At 40.9% G+C, this 24527-nt stretch overlaps 1 protein-coding gene across 1 annotated transcript in view; it reads left to right on the top strand.

Annotated features, from left to right (window-relative positions):
- The first annotated feature begins 12319 nt into the window (after positions 1 to 12319).
- CLVS2 (clavesin 2) overlaps positions 12320 to 24527 on the top strand; it is a 56646-nt gene continuing 44438 nt past the window's right edge. Inside the window, exons 1-2 of the mRNA XM_021547125.3 lie at positions 12320 to 12803; positions 21315 to 21489. Of these exons, the coding sequence (XP_021402800.1) occupies positions 12415 to 12803; positions 21315 to 21489 (564 nt within the window). The 5' untranslated portion in view covers positions 12320 to 12414. The remainder of the gene's footprint in view (positions 12804 to 21314; positions 21490 to 24527) is intronic.

Here is a 24527-nt window from a genome sequence, read left to right as displayed (position 1 = left end):
CTGTGCCTGGACAGGTTCTGTGGGATAATGTTGTGAAAAAGTAATAGAAAAGATGCTATTGCATTTCTTGTTGGAGTCCTTTTGGACCAATCACTGCATCTTAGGAGGGTTGCTGCATATAAAATGTCAAGAAATGCGAGCTACCTGTCATAAAGTAATTGTTACCCTGAAGAGGAAACTATGGCATGTCTTTCACAACTCTTCTGAAGCCCATTGCCAAAAATCCTACAGAACCAGATAAATGGCCACATTCAAATCATAGGACACATTCAGCTCCTGAGAGCAGAGACTTCTGTTTGATCCTTTTCTCCACAACAGTCTACCTCAGACTGTTTTGGAGGTTTAAACAATGACTTTCATAAAACTCCACCCAAAAATCACAAACTCACTGAGGGGCTGCCCACTTTTTTTTTTTTTTTTTTTTTTTTTTGGCTTATATGTATGTAACAGCATTACAGCATAAATGAGTTTCTTGACTTTTTTTTTTTTTTTTTTTGGTTGGTTTTGCCATTGTTTCATGGTAGAAATAAACTTGTCAGGTAGAAACAAGTTCAAAACCACCTGTGTACCTCATCCAAACTTGCAAGCCTAGAAATACCCTGAATCACTAATTTTTGATACAGACTCAGTTTGCTTTTGTGGTGATTTCTGGAGTAAAGTGCAGGAGAATCTGGCTGGATTCCTGATATTTTAACAACCAGTGTAGTTTTTTGTTCTTTATGAAGCATAACAAATGCTACTGGGAGGATTTTTAAGTCTCAGCAACTTGGTTTTCTGTGGCAGAATGAAGAGTGCCATGGGAATATGTTTCATTGTCTTCAAATGCCATGGAAACCTTCTGACCTTTGAATGTAAACTCTTCAATTTGCAGGATGAGGTTTAGCCAAAAGAGTCTCATTAGCATTTGTGGCAGCTAAGAAGCTGAATGCTTTTGTGCTAAACTGGAATTTACCTCTATGATACAGACTATGAAACTGTATAAGGGAAATCTGAGATACTGCTTATGACAAATGTCCTTTCAGAATTAATTTTATGAAATTCTCTTACAACAGGCATGGGCATATCCTGGACTCATTTTGTGTCATCCTGATAGTTTAAAATCTGATGGCATTCTGACTTGAGGTATTCAAAGATTTACTTAACACTTCTATGGTGCTAGAACATCAAATGCCTTTTGTCCAATAAACAAAGTGCCTTTTTATATGATACAATGCCCATTTTCTTGAAAGGCAAAGAACCTATGGAAGTACACCTGCTGCTTCATCAGTAGCATTTTCTATTCATTCAGATGCATTTTCTATGAACTTCTGACAAAATATTCAGACTCTGAGAAGACAATTATTTCATCTGATGATTCAGGTTTTATCTTTGAATTTTGCCAATTCCTTAGTAGTAGGTTTCTTAGCACTGTGGTGTATATATAATTGTTTTCATTTCACTATCAACAGTGAGGCAGTTAAACTTTTCATGAACATTATGCTTTAGAGAACCATATATTTTTAAGGTGATGAGGACTGCTGTGTTAGTATAAGCTGTGTTGCAAGAAGTCTTCCTAGAGAAGTTTAAGAACTGAGTGAATTCCCTTACTTCTCAAAGGCAGTATGAAAAGTCCCTCTGGCTTTGTGGATCAAGACTTCTTGATGGTATGGTATTTTCATAGTACTGAGGTGTGAAAATAAGTAAATTAGTTCCAGATTTTCTGCTATCACCTCACTAATATAATCCACTGAAACAAGCTGAGAGCTAAAGGTCAGAAAAGAACATCTGTGTTCAAAAGAACTTACAGTGGTGGAAAAGGGCTTGGGGGAAGTTGATGGTTATACAAGAGACTGGTAAAATGCAGATCATATTTTATTTTTATTTACAGGACCTATTAGGTTAGGGCTCATGTCCTTCCTAGACTCTCTGGTAAACTTTGTGAGGCTGAAAGAGAAGACAGCAAGGTACCACACCTTCAGTATTGCTAGTGCAAAAAAGGCTTGGTGAGGGCAAAGCCTGCTGATCCCTGGCAACACCGTGGCATTACCTCTTGATTCCATTTATTTTCCTACACTTCCAACTGGTGGCAGAGAAATGATCTCACAATTTATTATCTTAGTCCTGAACATGCTCAGGCCTCTGCCTCTGATAATCTCAGCTGTTTGAAAGTGCATCTTTTCTACCCAGTGGTCTCTCAGTCACCGAGGACAACTGTAGAAGATGTTTGGGTTTCTCCCTGAGTCATCTGAGTTCTACAAAAAGGGCTCCTTTTGTTGCTGCAAATTTGTCTGTGTACCTCAGTGCAGCCCCAGCTCTTCTTTGCTCCTGTCTTCTGGGCAAAGTCACTGCAGAGAAGAAAGGTGAGCCATGCAACCTATGAATGTTGTTTGGCCTCTAGCATGAATCAAACAATGCCTGGATAGATCTCGGGAGTTTATCAAAAGTGCTTGCCAGCCATTTAACTCTGTACTTGTCCTTCTTTGAATTTCTCGGTGAAAAAAGGCACCTTAGACTTAGGCAAAACTAAAAGCAGTTGCTTGTCTCTCTAATTAACAGGTCTAATTTTCCCCTCCTACCAATCCATAGCTCTGCAGTCTGACAGCCAAAAGATAGGCAAGTGTTCAAGCTGGACTGAAAGTAAACAGGGAATCCTACATTGTTGCTATTTAATAGTGTTTAATTTGCTTTTCAAAAGGCAGGTGTCCACCACCAAGTGAGATTCCCTGAGATACAGATGGTACCTGCATAGGGCTGGGTTGAAGACCAAGTGCCATTACCAAAACTATCTCAAAAGACTCTAAATGCTTGTGTTTTGGCAAAATAATTGAATCCTAAGTGACATTTTTAAGGTACTAAAATCAAATCACCTGCAGCAGTAGCAGAATGAACTTTACTTCCAGAACCTAAAGTGTCTACATTTGTTAGCATTGAGCTGTTTCCATCAGTGTTTTCAAAGAAAACTGAACTTTTGTTGGCTGCTACCATTACTGTCTGTTAGATGCCGTGACAACAAGCTCTGCATGTGTGTAAGTTTAGAAAATAAGGCCACCTTTCTTCCCACTCTGGTTTAATGACTTTCAATGGCTCCATTTATTTTGAAACAAGTTACAGCAAAAGGCAATTTTGCCACTCGATAGCTTTTGGGTGCAATCTGTTTTTTGACTTAGTAAATAGATGAAGCTTTCAAACAGCCTGAATTTTTTAACTGGAAAAAAAAAGCTAGAGACAAATTTAAAAGATAGCAGGCCTCTTCATCCTTCATGATATTTTCTAAAAACAAAATAAAAAAATCACAAAATATATGGATAATGTACCAAATTTTCAAAGAAAGGAGAAAACTTGAAAATTCTAATGAAATTATATTGCTAAATACTTCCGTTCGTGACTGAAGTATTTGTGCTGTGATGGAGTGCAAGTACTTTTTGCTGAACAGGCTGAAAATGCTGCCACAGAACAGGCTGACTTCAGCTTTATTCAATTGCTTTGCTTTCAAGCAGTTTTTGATATTTCAAAGTAACTGACAGAATCAAGCCAAATTCACAAACTCATTCATTCAAAAGGGTATAAATTATGACCTTTAAGATCAGAATGGATGTTTCTATCCAAACTGTATTGTTTTAGTAGATGAAAATAATAGACTTCTACAGAAAAGAGGTAGTTTAAGGCTCCTGTGTGTGAAAGGGTGACATGAATGTTTACCAAGAGCTCACCTGCAGGTTGTACCAAGTAATCAGATCAGTGGCTGTAACCAAGTCAACAATGACAGATTTTTATTGCATCTAGATGTTGGGGATCAAACAGTGCCAGAAATGGTGTGGTGATACTGTAGGATTAATGTCAGAAATCGCATCCAGCTTGCAACTGGCAGAGTCACATATATCATTATTGCAGGTATGACTTGAATTAAGCTTGCCCAGAGAGCACTAAGAGTAATACTGTACCAAGAAGTACCTATGGAACTGTTTATGAAACTACATATCAAGGGAAAAGTATCCTTCAGGAGGGGCTATGTTAAAGAGAAAAAAATCCCTGTGTGCCTTACCAAGAAGCATGATGTGGTACAAAGTGCCACGTCTAGAGATAAAATGTGTGATACTGTGTGTGCCAGCAGGGATCCACATCACATGGCAAGTAAAACAGACTTCCAGCGAGGAACTACAGAGTTACCTGACCATGTGGACAATGCAGGCACTAAATATATTATAAAGAAATAATCAAGAAATGAGAGCTCGAAGCCAGGAAGTAATAGGAAATGCTTACTTGTTTGGTAGAAAATGAGCTCTAAACAAGATAAATAGTTAGAAAAACACACAGACAGAAAAGTAAGCCAGGAGAGTAATAAGCCAGTGACAACTTTTCAAAGGCTGGATTTTCAGGAACAGAAGACCATTCTTTATGAAAGAAAACAAGGTAGTATTTCCAGTCAGATGAAAGCAGCAACTTACTCTAAAAGAAAATTCAACAAGAGATTTTAAAGCTGGAGATACTGAAGTTTCCCATAACCACACTTAAAAAGATGAAAACATGTCCCCAGATTTGGCAAAGGAATTTTCTGAGTACCTTCACAGCACTGAATCCATCCTACAGCATCTCTCCCATCAGGACTTGAAGAAAAGAGCTGATACTAGCTTGGAAGGCACTCAGCTTCTTGAGCTGTAAGCTGAATGAGACATTTGGAAATCACAAACACACATATTTTGTGTAGCCAAACCAAATGTTACCTGGTTTTCCAATGACATGAATTTGCAGTTATTCTGGCATAGGTAATGCCAGGATAATGAAAGAACTGAGATTTGTCATTCTACATCTCATCTAAAGTTGTGGTTCTCATCCATCTGATGCACGTGCTGGGATGTGTTCAAGGACAAATCTGATAACCTTCTTCTTTGGTATGCAAGTCTGAATATTGAATTCAAGAAACCCAAGGCACAGCTCATCACTGAAAGCTTTTCAGGCTTATATGTCGTTCTCATATCAGCATTAAAAATGATTTAATGAATAATTTTGTTCCAGGACTGCATTCATACATTTTTAATAATATGTACATTTATTCCAACCTTAGCATTCTTCAGCATTCCGTATTAATTAGGTACCAAAACTGAGGAATGTTTAGTGTCCTAACTCATCATTTGACTAAGCTTACTGGAAGTATTGGCTCAGTTATGAATTCATTATCTTTTATTCCCTACATATCTCGTGATGCAAATTTCTATAGCAGTGAAATATGTCTGAATGCTTTGCTCCCAGTTAATGCGGTATTAATATAACAATGAAGTTCATTACATTTCCAGATACCTTTTTTACTAACTCTAAATTAATGTTTGAACTTGCTTGATAGAGTCTTGAAGTTACCTAAGTTTGTTTGTTTGGTTTGTTTTTCCAAATTAATACTGCAGTTAAGATATTTGTGTTGGCAATATTGCCAGGTGAAATTTTTACTTTTGTCTATCATCTCTTTGTGAGATGCTGGATTTTCTAAATCACAGATTAATTATTGCTACTTACAACTACACCTGTGGAAGTCCATCTGCCCCAACAGTAAGGATTGCATAAATAAAGTAAAGATCTCTTGCAGAGAGGGAAGGAAAGCCCATCCAAATGCTGTTCCCTGGATGTGAATGCCCTCCTGACACCCATCCCCTCACAACGTATATCTGAAGTGTTTTAAAGACCAAAACAAAGGTTGTGCAGCTAAAAAAGAGGAGATTTTACCTTAAATTTCAGTCTCCAAATAAATAAATAAATTATTCTGTCAGTCTACAGTAGATAAGATTAAAAAAAAAAAAGGGTGGGGGGGCTAAATTGCAGCAAGTGATAGGTAGGCCTGACATTGGAAAAAATGTACTGAATGGATAGTGAAACTCTGGGACAGACTGTCTAGAAAAGCTGTGGAGTGTCTGCTGCTGGAGGTTTTAAATGTCATTCAGAGAATCATCTATAAGGATGGGGGATAGATAAACTAGGCAATCTCTTAAAATACTTTCCAATTTTTTTTCTTATGATTCTGTGAGTAGGCTTGTCATACTGAAATATTTCTCTGATTAGGGTCTGATGTGATGCCTTGTCTCCTGTAAAGCCATTTATCCTTGTGTTATTAGAGACCTATGATGATGAATAAGACAGATGCCTAGTTTGTTCTCAGAAGTCAATTTTTCAGCCAGTTAGCATCTGGATTTGTAGCCAGATTTCCTACAGAGCTCAGTTCTAGAAGTTCCTTTGTTTCAGATATAATGGGACTTTCTAGGTCAAGCATCCTGACAATTTCTACAAATATACTTAAATAAAGAACTCCCGTCATGCTCTGAGACAGGGCTGCATTCCTATAACTCACCTAGTTACAGAATGAGATCTGAGCTGACCCTCAACTTCAAGTGGCTCCCACTGAGATTAAAACTGCAAAGATTTAATAGTTATTTGTAGTGAGACAAGGTCATCAATGAGATTATTGAAGTTCTGGAAAGACCTTATAGCAGCCTTCCAATGCCTAAAGGGGGCCTATAAGAGCTGGAGAGGGACTTTGACAGGGCTTAAGGATTACTTTTCACAAGTGATAGAACAAGGGGTAATGGCATTAGATTGAAAGAGGTGGGTTTAGATTAGGAAAAAATTCTCTCCTGTGAGGGTGATGAGACAGTGGAACATGTTTCTCAGAGATGTCATGGATGCCTCATCCCTGGAAGTGTTCAAGGCCCATTTGGACAGGGCTTTGACCAACTTGAGCTGGTGGGTGGCATCCCCACCCATGGCATGAGAGTTGGAACTAGAGGATCTTTAAGATACCTTCTGACCCAAGTTATTCTATGTTTTTATAATCAGTTGCTAAGTCCCAGTTGTAGTATAGGAGCTTGTTAAGTCACAGCAGACTTCAAAGATTAACTCACACTGAAGAAAATATTTCAGGAGTCACAGAGCCTAACATTGACTGATATTGTTCCTGAGGCTTCCATATTAAACCACTCTGGAGGCACACTATGAACTGACAAAGATGCTTGTTCAGACCACCTATAGTTGCTCTTATGCTCTTAAAATATTTGATTGAAGTTTCTAAATTGATTCTGAAAATGGGACCTAGACTTTGAATTTAGCTGGTTTTGATTTAGGTGCTTTTGACAAAGTTGTATTTAGCCCTTTTCAAAAGCTTCAAGGACACATTTTATATGTACCTACAAAAACACTGCTGAAGAGGAGTGGATGTGAGTGCATACATTACTGTATGCACTTTCAATTATATATATCAGCTCTTTAGCTATATCACAGCTATGTAAGACAAACTGTCTTGGAAATGTAATCCTAAGTGAACAACTGTCCTGAAGGAATGCCCAGAGAAGGATGCTGGGGACAATGTTACTCTAAATCAAAGACAACAGCAAGAACTGTCTAGGATCATAAACTAGTTCAGAGGAAGTGTGATACCAGTGTTGGTCTTAATATAATTATTTTCTTATCCACCACCATTATTTTTTTCTAAATTTTATTTTTACATTCTATTTCTGTTCCTGAATACACTGGTCTATTGCTGATTTTAAACAATTTAATTCTGAATGTGAGTTAAGATCTCTAATATCAAACACCTACATAAACACTTTTGTGCCTTATTTGCGTTTAAGTTTTATTTCAATTCAGGTACCTAACTGCAGTGCTTGTAGAATTGCAGAGCACTTGGATTTTAATTGTATCAAGTTCAGGCAAAAGTGACTATAAAAGCTTCAAAGAAAAATAATAGTTTCTAAGTGCAAGTGAAAAAAATGCTGAGATTTACATAATGGATTTAGTCAGACACCCCTACTGTTTTATAGAGGGAAAAGTGCATGTGCACAATAAATAAATTACAATCTACCATCAGTAGGTTGCATCTAATTGCATTGATGGCTCCATTTTTCCCCTCATGACTGAGGTGGGGTAACATGTTGGAAAGCATATATTTTTTTTCATTATCACATTTAATTGGTTTGATAAATCTCCTTATAGATGACAGAGTTTTTTTATTGCTTCTACCAAGTTATTTATATTTAAACCAGATCTTTTGTGTGTTTACATGCAAGATCTCAAAATATTGAAAAAAAAAGTTATTGTTGTCTGTGTCTCAGATAGAACATGACCAATATCTTATTCTTTTACCTACTCTGCCTTCAGGCTGCCTTGCTGCATGTGCTTTTCATGGTGTCCACATCATAAATCAACTCTCTTCAGTGGCTAAAGCACCTCCTTCCACCTCCACACTGTCCTCCACGAGGGTGTTTTGATCTATCTTCCAACAATTAATTGACAAAATAATTTTATTGAAATGTTATTCAAGTTCAGTGAATCTTAATATAACAAAGTAAAATTTAGAAATTGTTACTTTATTAAATCAATTTTTATGGAGACTGAACCTATCTTTAAAAAGGAAGTGTATAGAAAATAGAGAGTTTTTGATAAATTTAATTTATTTGGCTTCAATATTTATTTATCCTGTTCCCTCATGCTTTTCCCTGTGTTTTTGGACCTTTTTAAATTTTTAAAATGGTAAGAAGAATGCCTTAAATATGGTCAAAATGGGGAAAACCAAAAAATTGAACAATAATGAAAGTTTCCATATAAATTCTCCTTTTTTGTTGTTGTTTGTTTATTTGGGGTTTTGATGTTGTTTATTTATGTTTTTTTTTTAATTAAGAACCTTTAGAAATCACCTTTCCTGTCAAAATTTTTAACATTTTAATTTTGGCCAGCTTGCTCCTTTTGTCTATTCAGTTCATTTATGCTCTGGAATAAAGGAGAATATCTAATACATGTGTTATGTTTTCATTTGCAAAAAAAACTAAAGCAGATTAAGGATTGTGTTACTAGAAGTCTCTATTGGGTTTGTACAGCCAGGTTTTGGTAGCAGGGAAGCTACAGGGATGGCTTCTGTGAGAAGCTGCCAGAAGTTTCCTCCATGTCCTGCAGAGTTAATGCCAGCCAGCTCCAGGATGAACATGCTGCTGGCCAAGGAAATGGTGAACACCTCTGGGATAACAGATTTAACAGGAGGCAAAAAAGTTTCTTCCCAGTTGTAATTGTGGCCAGAGAAGAGCAGGGTGAGAATATGTGGGAAGAACAGCCCTGCAGACACCAAGGTCAGTGCAGAATGAGGGGCAGGAGGTGTGCCAGGAACCAGAGCTGGGATTTCTCTGCAGCCCACAGTGCAGACCATGGTGGGGCAGCTGTGCCCCTGCAGCCCATGGAGTTCCACAGAGATGCAGAAATCCACCTGCAGCCCATGGAGGAGATCCACGCTGGAGCAGGGGGATGCCTGAGAGGAGGCTGTGACCCCATGAGAGGCCTGTGCTGGAGCAGGCTCCTGACAGAGAACTGCAGACCCATGGAGAAAGGTGCCCATGCTGGAGCAGGTTTCCTGGCAGGACTTGTGATCCCAAGGGGGGCCCACACTGAAGCAGCCTGCCCTTGAAGGACTGCATCCCATGGAAGAGTGACCCATGTTACTGCAGTTTGAGGAGGACTGTGCCTGTGGAATGGGCTCACACTGGGGTAGCTCATGGAGAACTGTCTCCTGTGGGAGGAGACCCATGGGCAGGGGCAGGGGAAAGACTTCTCACCCTGAGCAGTGGCAGAAACAATGTGTGATGAACTGACCATAATCCCCATTCCCAGTCTCCCTGTGGCACTGCAGGAGGAGGTAGAGCTGAGAAGGAGGGAAGGGTGCAGAGAAGGTCTTACTTTACTTCTCATTATCCTGCTCTGATTTTCTTAGCAATAAATTCAATTAATTCACTGATTCGAGCCTGTTTTGCCCATGACAGTATTTGATGAGTGATCTCTCCTGGTCCTTATCTCAACTCATGAACCCTTTGTTATATTTTCCTTCCCCTGTCCAGCTGTGGGGGGGAGGGAGAAGCAGCTTTGGTGGGTGCCTGGCATCCAGCCAGCGTGAACCCACTACAGGTCACAGACAGGATATATCATGGACTTGATTTTGCCAGGCACTGGAAGCCTGCGGCTTGCCTCCAACCAAATGAATTTAAGGCACTTGTCACATGACCTACTCTTTTATTAGCTTAGCTGCAATGGAAAAGGCAGAGCAGAAGCATCAGAAATGGAAAATGATAGCAGGAAAAATCTGGCAGTTTGTTCCACAGGAGTGATGGAAACTGCTATTCTGAAAGGCTCTCTGTGGAAGTAATGTAGAGGAAGATAGTAAGAGTAAAGGGAAATGAAGATTTCAGAATAATAGAGAATAATAAAAAAAGTGCACAAATTATTTCTTAAGCAATAACTGCTCTAAGAAAAATGTATCAACCCAGGTGAATCACATCTACAAAAGGGGGGTAATTTAAAGTCATTTTACCAGACAAAGAGAAATAAGCATTTTTAGAGAGTGATTCAGTCCTTTGAGATAGATACCATATCTTTCTCTCTTGTGAGACATCTCAAATCACATAATGAAATTCAGATTCAACAGAGCTGGGGCAAAATGACTGGGCATTATTAGACTGGTCCTTCCAAAAGTTTCTCCTTAAACTAGGGTATGGGAAGTCTGATCCCAGGGGAGGAACCCACATAAAATCCAGGAAACCTGAAAAAACTCTCTTAAGCCTCCCAAAGAATGACAGTTTTGCTACTAAAGCATTGCTCACTTCTTGGACCTTGCTCACTGCAGAGGGCTCCCTCCTGCTCCCTGTAGACCACGCAGGCTACCACTGAACTGTTTCTATGAGCCCTGCTATGTGTCTGCGAACCCATCCTCTAATTTGTTCTAGTGTATTCTCCAGATATGCCTTCTGAATGGAGCAGTGGCCTCAGCACCTTTTCAGTAATTCAGCCTGTGTGCTCTGGCTTTGTCACCTTGGGAAAGGAGCCCAATGCACTACCAAAGAGCTGCCCTTCCCATGGGAAGGAAGAGGAGGAGGTACGTGTTGCAGGCTTGCCCATGTTTGCCGTGTCTTTTGTGTAAACTTGATTTTCACAGGTGCATTTGCATCGGGAAGGTCCAGTCCTACAGACAAAGGTCAAATGCTTTTCAGTGGAAACTTTTCCCCAAAAGAGACTGCAGCATCAAACTTTCCTGCACGAAAAAAGACATACTGGGGAAAAAAAAAGACATATCAGGGAAATATTCTGCACACAGAAACAAGATATCGTTGCCCTTTGCAATATAAAGCAACTAAAGACATGCCGCCCGCCTCCAACACGAAACCACAAAAGAGGGCTGCTTTATTTTATTCCCAGATTTTCGAGCTCACAGTGCTTCATGCTAGGATATTCGGTCACAGGAGAAGATTGCTCGGAAAACCACCGCTCGATGAACAACATCTCGCTGTTGTCACGCCCTCCAGACCGGACGCTTGGTCCAACTCCCGCGGGATGCTCCGTGGGGGTGTACGCGTGGCCCCGCCGGCCCCGCAGCCCCCCGGCCACCGCCCCGCACCGGGCCACCACCACCACCACCACCTTCTTCCGCGCAGCCCCGGCGGCAGCGGCGCGGCTCTGCAGACGCTGCGCGGGGAGCGGCGGAGCGCCCGCGCCGCGCTGCCTCCGCGGCCGGGGGCGCAGCGCGGCGGGCGCGCCCCCGAGCGGGAGCGGGAGCGGGCCCTAGCGGGGGCGCGCAAGGCGGGGCCGCGCAGCGGGCAGCCCCGCGCCGGCTGGTGCCGCCTGCGAGCCGGGCGGGAGCGGGGCAGGGCGCGGGAGCGGGGCACGAGCATCCTCCAGGCCGAGGCTCCGTTTGGCTTTCCGGGCTCCGCGCTTCGGCAGCAGTGCCGGCGAAGTACCTGCGGATCGGCTTTCCTCCTCCTCGCTGGCTTCTTTTAGTTTGGTGGCGGTGGTGCTTTTTTTGTTGTTTTTTTTTTTTTTTTTTTTTTTTTTTTTTTCCTACTCCTTAACCTTCCCTCAAATCCAGGGAGACGCTTCTGAAGCGGGGAGAGCGCTGATCTTACGTAAATGGTGCTGCTTCGGGGAGGGCATCTCCCCTGCCAGCCCCGGGCCAGGGGAGCATCCTCGGGCGCCGCTCGCCCTGCCTAGCGACCGGGCTCCTCGCTGCCGCCCTGCCCGAGATCCGCACCGGCAGCGGCACCGGCGGGGGCGGGCGGTGAGCAGCAGCCGGCAGCCCGCAGCCCCGCTCCCGGCGGGTTTCGGCGCCTCCGCGGACCGGCTGCGGGGATGATGCGGCGCGTTGAGCCCCGCGGCGGGGAGGGCGCTATGTCAGAGAGATAACGCGCCTCCGCCAGCAGCCCGGGGGCAGTCTCGGTGCCAGCCCCTCCGGGACCCGGCTGCCTGCGAGCCGCTCGCATCTCGGAGGACGGACTGGCCGCGGCGGCGGGGCCGGGGAGCGGCGGGGCCAGGCCCGGCGAGGCGGGGGAGCGGCGGCCGGCCGTGCCGGGGCACCCCGCCTCCGGGGGCCAAGCGGCCGGGAGGCTGAGGAGCGCAGGCAGCAGAGCCGGGGAGGAGGAGGAGGGCAGCGCCATGACTCATTTGCAGGCAGGTCTCTCCCCGGAGACTTTGGAGAAAGCCCGGCTGGAGCTGAACGAGAACCCCGACACCTTGCACCAGGACATCCAGGAGGTGCGGGACATGGTCATCACCCGGCCGGACATCGGCTTTCTCCGCACCGACGATGCCTTCATCCTGCGGTTTCTGCGGGCCAGGAAGTTTCAGCACTTCGAGGCGTTTCGCCTCCTGGCCCAGTACTTTGAATATCGCCAGCAGAACCTGGACATGTTTAAGAGTTTCAAGGCCACAGACCCGGGCATCAAGCAAGCGCTGAAGGATGGTTTCCCCGGAGGGCTGGCCAACCTGGACCACTACGGCAGGAAGATCCTCGTCCTTTTCGCTGCCAACTGGGACCAGAGCAGGTAAAAGCAGAGCCACTCTCCCACCTCAACCCCTTCTCCCCCCGAGCAGTGCGTGGGAGAGCGGTGCCAGCGCAGAGGGAGAGAGGGTGGGCAGCAGGGACACACCCGGCGCTGCCCACAGGGGGCTGGGCAGCAAGCCTGGAAGGCAGAGGGAGAGAATAAAGAAGAAATACGTTTTGTGGCTTAGGGCCCTTTCAATCAGCTTATCCCTTGGGTTGTGAATTTTAGTAGGCTAGTAGACACTGCTGGAGTGCTCTTCTCAACTGCTAGGAGGTTTACACCCTTCTGCCTCCCCTGAGCCGAAGTGAGCTGGCACGTAGATGATGTGCTTATCCCCCAAACAAAGGCTGTTTGCACTCTCGGCTGGTCTTTCTGTTTCAGCACACATAGAGCTGCTCAGGTGCCATGGGAGAGCGTGGGAGATGCTGTGTGTAGAACAGGAGCATCCATCATGGCTTTTGAGCTCAAAAGTTTGCCTGTGCAGGAAGCTGAGACTCTGAATCCTTTCCCTCAGCTGAAGAAAGCGCTTCCTGAGCCACCTGGAAATGCCAGGATGGAAGTCTCTGTAACCACTTCTTTTTCCACTCATGCTGCTACCAATGTAAATTCTCTGCATAATAGGATCCAAATACACAAATCTTTGATAGCAAATTGAAGACTGGTCTCTAGAACAGTTTCTGATATTTTTTGGGGGGATTATCTAATTTGAAGATGATTTAGTAGGATGACTCAAGATCTGTTTCCTATCATGGCCCTTTTTAGCAATTGGTTTGATCTTATGTCACACTATTTGTTTATTCTAAATACATTGTGGGCGTGTCACACTCAGTTTCTCCTGCAGTCTAAAATTATATTTAAAAAAATGGCTTGATTTCAGTATATTTAAACTCTCTAAATCCTGCTTCTGTCAGCACTGCACTGTTTTCTTTGGCTCCCAACAGGAGTTGCAGGTTTAAGATCTGATTTCTCACTTTTTTAGTGAGAAAACTTAAAATCTTGTAAGTTGCCATCTTTATTGCTGTCAACATAGTGCTGAGTGCTCAGTGCAGATATCCTCAGCTCAGCTACTTTGAAACTTTGGGGGGACTCAAACAACTGTCAGCGTGGATAGAAAGGACAAAGCCTGGGGGAGAGGCATGTTTAAGTTTGCCCTTTAGGTGTTTGTTTAGCTGTCCTCTTGCGGGCTGTGTGTATTGCCATCACTGGGAGCATTCCCACCCCTCCCTGCCCCGGCTGGTGTTACAGCCCAGACACTGCCCAGAGGTATGCTGGCCCACCTTGGCTTTCCTCTCCTTCAGACATGCCAGCCACACCCACACTGTCTATGGGACAAGTCTCCTGTCCCTTGCTAACCCATGAATCAAGTGTTGGAACTAGGAGAAAGCTGTCCGACACAAATCAAAACTGCCCACAGCCAGGGTAACGGCCAGAAAGGGTGGATGAATATATGCAGGGCTGGGGCCAGCATCCTTTTTTTTGCTTTATTTTTCTAGCAGATGGAGTATAAAAGCTGAGTGAAGAGCAGTAGTGATGAGGCTAAGGACTCACTGTGTTTCCATTCCCAGATAAGGAATTTTCTTGTTTCCCACATAAGGACCAAGTCAACTTTTAATTTTAAAAACAACTCCACAAGCTCTTAAAAAATCCCTGAAGGAAGAATTAGCAAAGAAACACATGTTTAGGACTTTTATTAAGTTGTATGTCTATGATGAAGTTCCATTATTAAAGGTAGCATGACCTATTGTATACTGATGTTTCTTATTAATGGAAAAATCCTAAAGCTTTGTGTGACACTTGCCATATTATTTGACTTGATCCCAGTCAAAAGAATACCAAGAATTCAAATGCAGAGATAAAGTAGCATTTAAAGTAATAGTTGCCATGTAGAAAGAATAGGTTTATTTTCTTTTTGAGTTTGGAGATGCTTATATTTAAAGTACATGAGCTCAGCTGGCACAGCAATGAATTTATTGTGTTTTTTTTTTACATGAAATCCTATTGGTATGATTAATATTATTTATGCTATGACACCAAAGTGGCTGGGGTATACTAGAATATTTAATGGCTGTGTTTGCAATTGGGTGCCTACTGCTTTTGAGCACTGCATGCTCACGGCACACCTCTCCTCCTGAGCGAGGGATTTGTTTTCACACAGACCACTCAGACAAAGCAGAGAGCTGAAGCCCAGCTGCGGGGAGTGGCTTGCTCCAAAGCACATGACAAGTCAGTGACACATCTGGGAATGGAGCTAGGTCACTTTCTTTTCTAATTAATTTAGTGCCTTCCATTATCTGATGCTCAGTGGCTGAAGCTGGGGAGCCTTGTGGAACTTAAGCCTGGGCTGCTATGCAATATGTCTCAAGCTTATGCCTTAACTGACTTGAGATCTTGCACTACATAACCCAGTGTTCCTCTTACAATAACAATAGGAGGATTACTTATTGAAGCCTGTTTGGTTAGGCTCTCTTTGTGTGCTTCATAAACTAAGTTAATAGAGCATAGCAAGCCTCCACTTTTGTCATATATGTGCAAATTATTATGGCCAGGATGTAACAATTAGGAAAAAAAAGTTCCAATTTGTTATTTAAATGAATAGCAGACATACTAGAGATTATTTATATAGCACTGTCAGCCTATGATTTACATAGTTCCAATTAGAAAGAAAAGTGTGGGAGGCAAAAAATTCCTGTGGTAAAACAAGCCTGTGTTCTAGATGTTAAATCATTAAATTAAAGCAGGGTCTGAACACTGTACCAGATGTCCTGCCATCTGAACAACCCAATCAGACATGTATTTAAAACAAACAAACAAAAAAGGAAAGGTGAAAGATAGTGCACTCAGTAGCCCAGCAGTATTTCAGTGTGACCCAGGCTAACTCTCCACCCTGTCTGTTCTATGGGGAAAATGAAGGTCAGTGGCATTCCTGCCAGGATGCTGGATAGCACTCAGGGAGGGATCAACCTTCCCTATTAGCTTCCAAATTGTTGATTCTTAACTACATTTGGTTTGTAGGTGTCTTTGTGCAATTGAAGATTCCCTTTTTTCCTATAGTGTCCAGCTGGTGAATTTTTTTTCAGTTAATAGTGCAATTAACTTCAGCTCTTAGTTGCAAGGCATCTGTTGTCATACGTGGTCTTATGGCACCTGGACACACATTCCTCAGGAATATCAGTCCATTTTGATATTATGTGCTTGAAACCTTTTAATTATATCAGGTTTTTCCCTAGAAAGTGCTTTAGAAAAATGAAATGATACCTAGTTCTGTTGTTGTCACAGTGACCCAGGCAGCTCACACCCTCCTCAATGAATATGGAAATCCCTGCACTTATTTACTGCTGATTCTGCTCTTGCATCAGACAGTTTACAGCAGGGCAAAGATGGAGTCCACAGGTTTGCTTTCAAAACTAGGTTTTCACATCCACAAGTGCTAGAAACTTTTCCCCCTGTTAAATGAAAATTTAACTTCTGTAGCTATGAGGAGGCTCATCTGCTCCTCAGCTCACAATAAACAACAGGCAAGATGGCAAGGTATTTTTCAAACTCTGATATAAGCAGTATGACAAAATAAATAGCAATGCTAACAGTAGTAACCTGTTAACAGTAAAAAACCCAGCTGTTTAGCAGAGTCAATTTTTGTTTGGAAGTTATATCTTCCAAATGATAACTATTAACTAGTGTAAACACTGTAATTTTTGCTACAGTTACTCCTGCTGACAGATGCTGTTTTAGTTTTTCCTAGTTTTCCCCCAGGTATCCCTATCTGCCTATCATCACCTGTATTTAGATTGTAGGGGTTTTGGCTATGGAGCTTTATGATAAATGTAAAATTTAAATCAGCTGAATCTTCATCTGTGGCTGTGACTGTTAGACACTGGGCTAATATGTGGCATAATGCATGGTACTAAATCTGAATCCTAAAGCTAATCTGGTAAAATACTTGAAACTATATATATTTTTTCCTTTGCATTTTTTGTAACAGTGGTGGTGCTTTTTTGTATTTAGAATAAGGTATCCTCAGGGCATGCTGCCACTGTTTAAGCAGAATAGCCATAAGAGAACTTTCAATCCCCCATCTTTTCAGCATTCAATTCTGTACCCAGACTGGCAAACCAAGGCGATATGAGGCATCATCTCAAATTACTCCTTTGTGTATCTTGAGGGCTCTTGTTTTGGTGAAATTCTAAAAATATTGAGCCAGAACAGTACCTTAGAGATGTGATGATGGCTCAGAAACTTGACCAGCTTTCTCTTTTAAATCACAGTGACACAAGAGCTCATTTGACAGAAGCCTTTTCTTGTCCAAATGGTGAGCATCTTAAAATATAGACTGTGCATTCTTTATGTGTTTCAGACCTTCAAGAGACATATGGCTCAAATTCAAGCAAAGAAGACTTACCATTTATCTATTCTAGTTCACATCCTGAGAGGCAGATTCATTCCATTCAATCCTAATTCTCAAAATTATTTTAAATTTCTTTATTTTAGGGAGGAGATGACAAACAGCCACAGAGATAGTAGGGCAACTCTGTTAAATCAGATTATCTGTTATTCAGGGCAAAAGTGAATTGACTGGAACCAGAATCTGGTTAAACAGATGATATGGTTGATGCCACTCATCATCAAGAGCATAAAGTATTGAAAACAGTTGACACAGCTGAATTTGACATGAGAGATCTGTACCCTGAATTCTCCCTGTCTCTTTTCTTCATGTTGGCCTGATGGAAATCACTTAGAGGTAAAGGTGAAATGTCCTGGTGAAGTATTACCAAGAGTTGATAGCCATGTCTTCTAGACTATATTCCCCAGAAATCCTTGGAAATACGTTCAATCTGTTCATGTCCCACAGAAAAAAACCCAAAAATCTCATATACCTTTTCTGTAATCAGGAAATTGCTGTCAATGGTTAAATTACAAGAGAGTGGGATGCTCAGTAAATTGTTTGAGGTCTTCTGTTCTTGACAAATAAAGACCCCTCAAAATTTCCCTTGAAGGCTGTATCACTGTTGGGGTAGAAATGGAGCTGTCCCAAAGCATTTAAAAGAATCATTGTCAGTGTGGCTGTTAACTTGTCACACTTTCTCAGGCTCTGTTACTTTCAAGTCAACCTGAATGAAAATTTTCAAGAGGTAGAAGAATATGTCTTGCCAGTCCCTGCTTCAGTCAGCCTTGAACTAAAATTCCCATAAAAAAAGAACATTAAGAGTGCATTATATATGTGATAACATATTTCCAGCATTTGTTACTCACATTAATAACAGGACTAAAAAACTTGTCCAAGTTTTTCCATTGAATTAGGCATGGTTCTATAAATAGAAGACATTAAATACATTTAAATTAACTGTGAGTTTTTGATTATCCTAGCAATTAGTTAAATCTTGCTAGCTACAATATGTCCCATAAGCGTCTGTTTAAACAAGTGAATGCAACTGGATTTAGCTGTAAATAAATTAGGATTTATTTATTCACAGCCTAACTTCAGGCTGCTACAGAACATGCACTTCAGCCAATTGGGCCCAGCACACCCTACATATCTGACAGCTCTGCGGCAACTCGTTAGAAAACTGGTGCCAGGGCAAAATGAGTGGCTTGCTGTTCCTTAAGTACATGTTTTTACTTAGCACAGATTGGTAAGAATAAAACAGAACCATCTTCCCCCTCCGACTGTACACCACAGTCTCTTAAAAATAAGGCTAATATTTTCTTTTATTTTCTTTTCCTTCAAAGTAGAAGAGCAGTCAAAGCTGCCTTAGACCAAATATATTTCACACTCACTAGCTTGTTGTATTTTTTTCACTTTTGACTAGTCACATTTCTGTATCTGTATGGAAAGTAATTTCAGTGTGGAACAGAAGTTTTAGCAACAAAATCCAGAGTAAGTTTTTACATCTTCTTTTTATATAGGATATTGATTTCCCTAAAGTCCAGCCAGGGGTGGAGTGTATTTTATGGCAGAGCCTGTGCAATCTAGTGCTGGCACAAACAGTGGTAGCAGTGAGGTGAAATGTTGGACAACATGGGGCTGGAGTGGATGAAAGATGAATCTTCACAGAAATAACTCTATGCTGTGTGAAAGCTTCTGTGCAGTTTCTTCAAATATGTTTTTTTTTGCATGAGCTGCTCAGCTAATACTTTCAATACTCAGTGTTTTGCATCACATAAGATTTCATCTACCACGCCAGGTTTATATTTCTGGCTTGCCTTAACACATGTTCAGAGTAAAAGCTGCTTTAAATGCTCACTAATGGATTTGTCTTTGTGGTGCTCTGCACCGTACTTAAGTGAGGTATTGAAACCAAGAGAAGAGATCCAGTACAGAATGAAGAATAGCTCCTACCTGCAACTAATTGCCCTGAGGAGTATTTGAAGTGGGAAGCTTGATTTGTTAGTGACATGTCCCTGTGTACTCCTGATGTAGCTTTTTAGACTTTAAAAATACTTCAGGTACCTCCCTCTGGCAGAAAGTGTTCTTGCTTGCTTTTAGCTGGACCTGTTTTATGCAGGGCTTCTCTCTTATTTTCAGTGAGTAAATATAAATATTATTGTGGAATGTATTTCTTGCACTAGCAGGCCTACAATTGGAGTTATGGTGGTGGTGAATATGCCACAGATTTGTGGAGACCCAGCCCTGTGACTGTTATCCCTGTGGCAGCTGAAATCCCATTTCCATTGTTGCTTGACAGTTTTCCTGTTGACTTAAATTAATTAAACACATAATTAGGTATCTTTCTCTTTAAATGTATACATATTGTATTGGACACTTAGGTATACATAAAAAAGCATTTTTGGGTTAGTCTTAGAGAGATGACTGGTCTCATAAACAAAGAATCTTTATGTCAGATTTCTAGCAACCTTGTGCAACTAGGAAGCTGTTAATCCAATGCATGTGATGTCTCCTTAAACTCCTTAGGGAGAACATTAGAGATGTGCATCTGGAACTTGGGACCCTTATTCTGAGACTGAATGTAGGATTCTGAATTGTGGAGCCCTTCTGGAGAATGAGATCTTTTGAATGGGACAACCTAAATGTTAGGTAGAGTTGAGGCTAATTTTAGAATTTGAACATTTTTAATGTTTATTCCTTGTATGAGCTGTGGTCAAAATTATCCTCAGACCAAGGCATTCCAAACTTCCTGTTAACCTTAGATCTCAGAAAAGTAAAGCATTAGAAAAGAGTTAAATCTCAGAAAAGTTCAATAGAGTGAATATGAGAAATTTTATCCCTATCAATCAAACAAAATTTTAAAAAAAGTATGTCCAATATGAAAAGAAGAATTTTATTTTTACAAAATTATTTTTAATGCTTCCCTTAGTGATTTCTGGGAAAAACACACTTTCTTCTGTTCAGACATTAGGAGAGTCCTTTTTTGATCCCTTGCTATGAATGCATAATTGAGAAGTTCACTGATTTTTAATTAGCTAAATAAACAAAGAGGAAAGATGTGAGGAGTCAGCTACAACAGATTAATTTCTTTTGTGTTATTTCCTTTTCCAAATATTTTCAAAATACAGTTATGTTCACAACAGAACAGTATACTTATTTTATAAAAGCAAGTCAAATTCAGTAGAATTTAATGTAATTTCTAAGTAGGCACACATGCTCTTTGCTACATATGCAGAATGGTGAAGAATTCTGTAGGGACTCACAATTTTGAAAACTTCTGTTTGATGCTATCATGGGAGACATTTAAAGGGCTTTGCTTAAAAATATCTGCACACTGAATAGTTAATTCTTTAATTTCTGGAATATTTGTATTTCTGATATTTTTCAGGTCTAACATTCCTCATTTGATATTGTGTTGTGGACTGGCAAATTTATGTCTGTTTTGGTAACTGTTTATAAAATCCTAAAATCCTAGAGTGGTTTGGGTTGGAAGGGGCCTCAGAGATCGTCCAGTTCCAGCTCTCCTGCCATCAGCAGGGCACCTTCAGTAGACAAATACCTCAAAGCCCTAGTGTGTATTACCTTCTGCTTTTAAGATTCTTGAGTAATCAGCTTTCTGTACTTGTGGATTTAAGGGAAAAAAATACACAGAGAGTGGGATAAGCAGAGCATGTGGAAATTCCCAGTTTTAGTTGATAATTTTTAGGACCTATTATTTAATTCCCTTAGAAAAATATAGGAGGAAGCTTTGGATCTATGCTTCTGGTATTAGTCTCAGGTTTTGGTATTATTATGACTTCAGAAATTTGTGTAGAAGTTCTTATACAGCATATAATTCCATTAAAGATACTAAGGCAGCTTAGGATACTATGGAAAAGTTCAAATTTGTTTTTGATGTGTTACATTCTTGTAGTTTGTTCTGGCTGGCTGATGGTTTATAGGTACATAATCCTGCTTCAGAAGATGAGCTCAACTAATAGAGCTTTTGAGGATTTCCCAGCTTTAGGCGCTTCTGAGAACACATTTGCACTCTTTGATTTAAATTTTTGACAAAGGAAGAGTACTCAAAACTTCTCCACCTCTGTAGTTGCTGCTCCTTTCCTAATCAAATCTCCTCTTCTCATTCTTAGGTATACGTTGGTGGACATTCTGCGTGCCATTCTTCTTTCTTTAGAAGCCATGATAGAAGATCCTGAGCTGCAAGTGAATGGATTTGTTTTGATTATAGACTGGAGCAACTTCACCTTCAAGCAGGCTTCCAAGCTCACACCAAGCATGCTTAGATTAGCCATAGAGGGCCTTCAGGTACCATTATTATTTTCTCTTTTTTCCTAATTCTTCTTCATTTTGCAGATTATTACAAATCTAGGTTGATAAAAAAAAAACTGAAGCAAAACAAAATTCCAACAACTTATGAATAGCAAGGCTATTAGCACCTTAATGTGTGGGTGTACAGGCAAGCTGCTTGTGACAAAAGTGTGAACCCAGTCAGCTAACTGCAGTAACTCCTGATGTGTAGGCTCCTTCCTTGCTACAGATATGAGGTAACTTTTTTGTCTTTATTCCAAAGTGACTGGCTTTCTGTAAATTCAGATGGTAGCTTCTGCAATAGGAAGTTAGAAGTAATCAGTTTATGTTGTAATTATGCACAAGGCTAATGAAACAGGGGTTGCTGCTGCCACGCCAGGTTGGTTTTTTAATTGATTCTTTTGGAGACAGGCTCTACATCATTTGTCATGAAAGAGTGGGGCCCTGTGATTGGACAGCTAGCTGGGACTGTTTATTTACTCAAAGTTCAGCATGTGCTTGGCTCTTTTTCTGGGTCAAGATTAGTCTGAGCAGCAGCCTCTGGGATTGAGTATGCAGTGATTTAAATTATTTTTCAGGTCATAGTAAAGGCACTTTACATGGCACAGGCACATCGGTGAAAAGGATACTGCATTACTTGCATCTATTTCCCATGGTATTTTATTGTTAAAATGAGAAACTAATATGGTTAAGGTAGTTGTTTTCTACACAAGCCTGAGTCGCCGTGTTAAAAATATCTGTAATTCACTCCTGTGGCGGTGTGCCTTGTTTTTGGAAGGACGTGTATTCCTCTTATGTAATGTTTCTATCATGTATACATTTTTATTACTCATAAAGCAAAATAACAGCATTGCCTTTGAACTTTTTTTACTGTGATAGTGTGATTTCTGAAGAAACTTGTATAGCAGTAATACTAGAGTTTTAATCTAACTGGTGAAATGGGTCAACTAGTATTCAGTCTGGTGTTGCACACAGAAGGGTAATGACATGAGACAAAGATCTCAGTTCTCATTTTTTGTGTTTCCTTATGCAGCAGTGTGATTTCGTCATCTTCACAACTAATTTGGAAGGCAGCAGAGAGACCTATGCTCTAGAAATGCTGCATTTATTTTCATTGCTTTCAAAGTTGCTTTCTTTTTTGTGTTTTTTTTTTCAAAGTTAGCTATTGTTTTCTGCTTTAGAACATGAGCAAATGCATAATCAGTCTTTGTTTTCAAATGGTGGTGTTTCTTCTTAGGCATTATTCACAGATGATTATTTTGAAGAGAGCTGCAGTGAATAATTGTATCTGAAAATATAAGGGGTGACCTACCAAACCTCAGGTGGGCTCTGAGACTCAGCATCCTCCTGCCATCGATTGGTTCATGACTGAATTGAGGAGAAAGCCTTTGGCTTTACTTACCCATGCCCCCAGCTTTGTAGTTTCAAATGTTCCAAGTCTGATGGTGGCCAGCATGTATGGCACCATTTTGTGCCCACTGCCTTCAGTGCTATTTACTGCAGAGATGCAAAAGTGGGCTCCAGAAGAAAGAAGGAAAAGACATTTTAATAACTACCTTTTATTTTGAAGGAAAACGCATAACGAAAACATGATTCTGAATGATGTCAGAGTAAAAAGTGCTTAATCAGGTAGAATGAAAAAGAACAAGAAAAACTTACACACACAATTTATTTATGATCTTTGTAAATGCTTTCTATTTAATCAGAGAAATTAAATTTACTTTGGCTTATAAGATTTAACAGGGCTCAAGATGCTGAACTTTACCATTTGGAGAATTTAAATATTTGTGTTGCTTAGGCAGAAGAGGACAGTGATAGTGGGGTTAGTGACCACTGAATTTGATGTTAACCAAATCCCTTTGCCTCCAAAATGAATTCTACTGAATTTGCCTTATATTTGCTTAGCTCCTACAGTGAGCAGAATACTCAATATGGTATGTACCAAAGACTTCACAAGCTGTGGCATTTTTTGGCTTTTTGCAATGGCTTAATGTTTAGGAAATTGCTTTTGAAAGTAAGAGAAGTAAATATATAGTTTTCTACTGTATAGAAGATAAATTCTGGTATATACTTTGTCTTCATATGTGTTAAATACCCCAAACTTACTTGTATAAATTATGAAAACTTCCTTGGTAGCTGTTTTCAGGAAAAGAAACTTTTGATCATGGCACTTAGAGGAAAATGATTATCTGTAATCTGATGTGCAATTCTAGCATACCCATCGCAACAGTGCGGTACTAAACAATGGGTGCAGTGTAGGTCAGTGCTGATTTGTAGGACAAATGGTTTTGCAAGACAAGAAGAAAACTTTATGTGGAGGTGGGGGCACTCGGCCGGGACTCTTGATGCTCCAGTCCTAGCTCATACACTGGCTGTGTGCTTTTGGAGAAAAAGGAGCAACACTCTTCCTTGCAGATGCTCGTGCCTACAGCACTCCTGTTGCTCCTCATCATTGAGAAGGAGGATTTGCACTTAGAGCTTCTACACCTTCCCCAGTGTGAAGACAGAAGGAAAATATTTTTTGAGAGCTGTAACACATGCCTCAACTTTAGGACTTGGTGTGACCCTCCCTACTGTATTCAATATGTGGATATTTGTGAGTTCCTATCTTTAGGTGCCCACTTTTCCCCATTCATTGATTTCTGTAGCCAGTCACTGATTTTGGGCTTGTGAAGAAGCTTATGTTATTTAGCAGGCGTGTTCCTGAAAACAAGGGAGTGTTAGAGTGTTGTGTGCTTCAATACCTGAGTGTCTGATAAGGTCTCTTTCAAGAACTTTACAAAATTTTGCCTCCTTCACCATTGTAATGGGCTGCAATCTGTGTGCTTCAGCTATTTTTCCCATAGAAGAGAAAACTTTTGAGAGCTCCCATAGAAGAGAAAACTTTTGAGAGCTCTGAAGAAAACCAGTCCTGAATTTCTATAGACAGTGATGAACTTTGAGCAAAAAACTCAAAATGTATCAGATGGTTTCTGTATAAGGAACAATAAAATTGGCTTTAATTCATCTGTATGGAAAAAAAAATGTAGAGAGAA

Source organism: Lonchura striata, chromosome 3, assembly GCF_046129695.1.
Source record: "Lonchura striata isolate bLonStr1 chromosome 3, bLonStr1.mat, whole genome shotgun sequence".
NCBI classification, from domain to species: Eukaryota; Metazoa; Chordata; class Aves; order Passeriformes; family Estrildidae; genus Lonchura; species Lonchura striata.
This window is presented reverse-complemented; position numbering and strand designations above follow the sequence as displayed.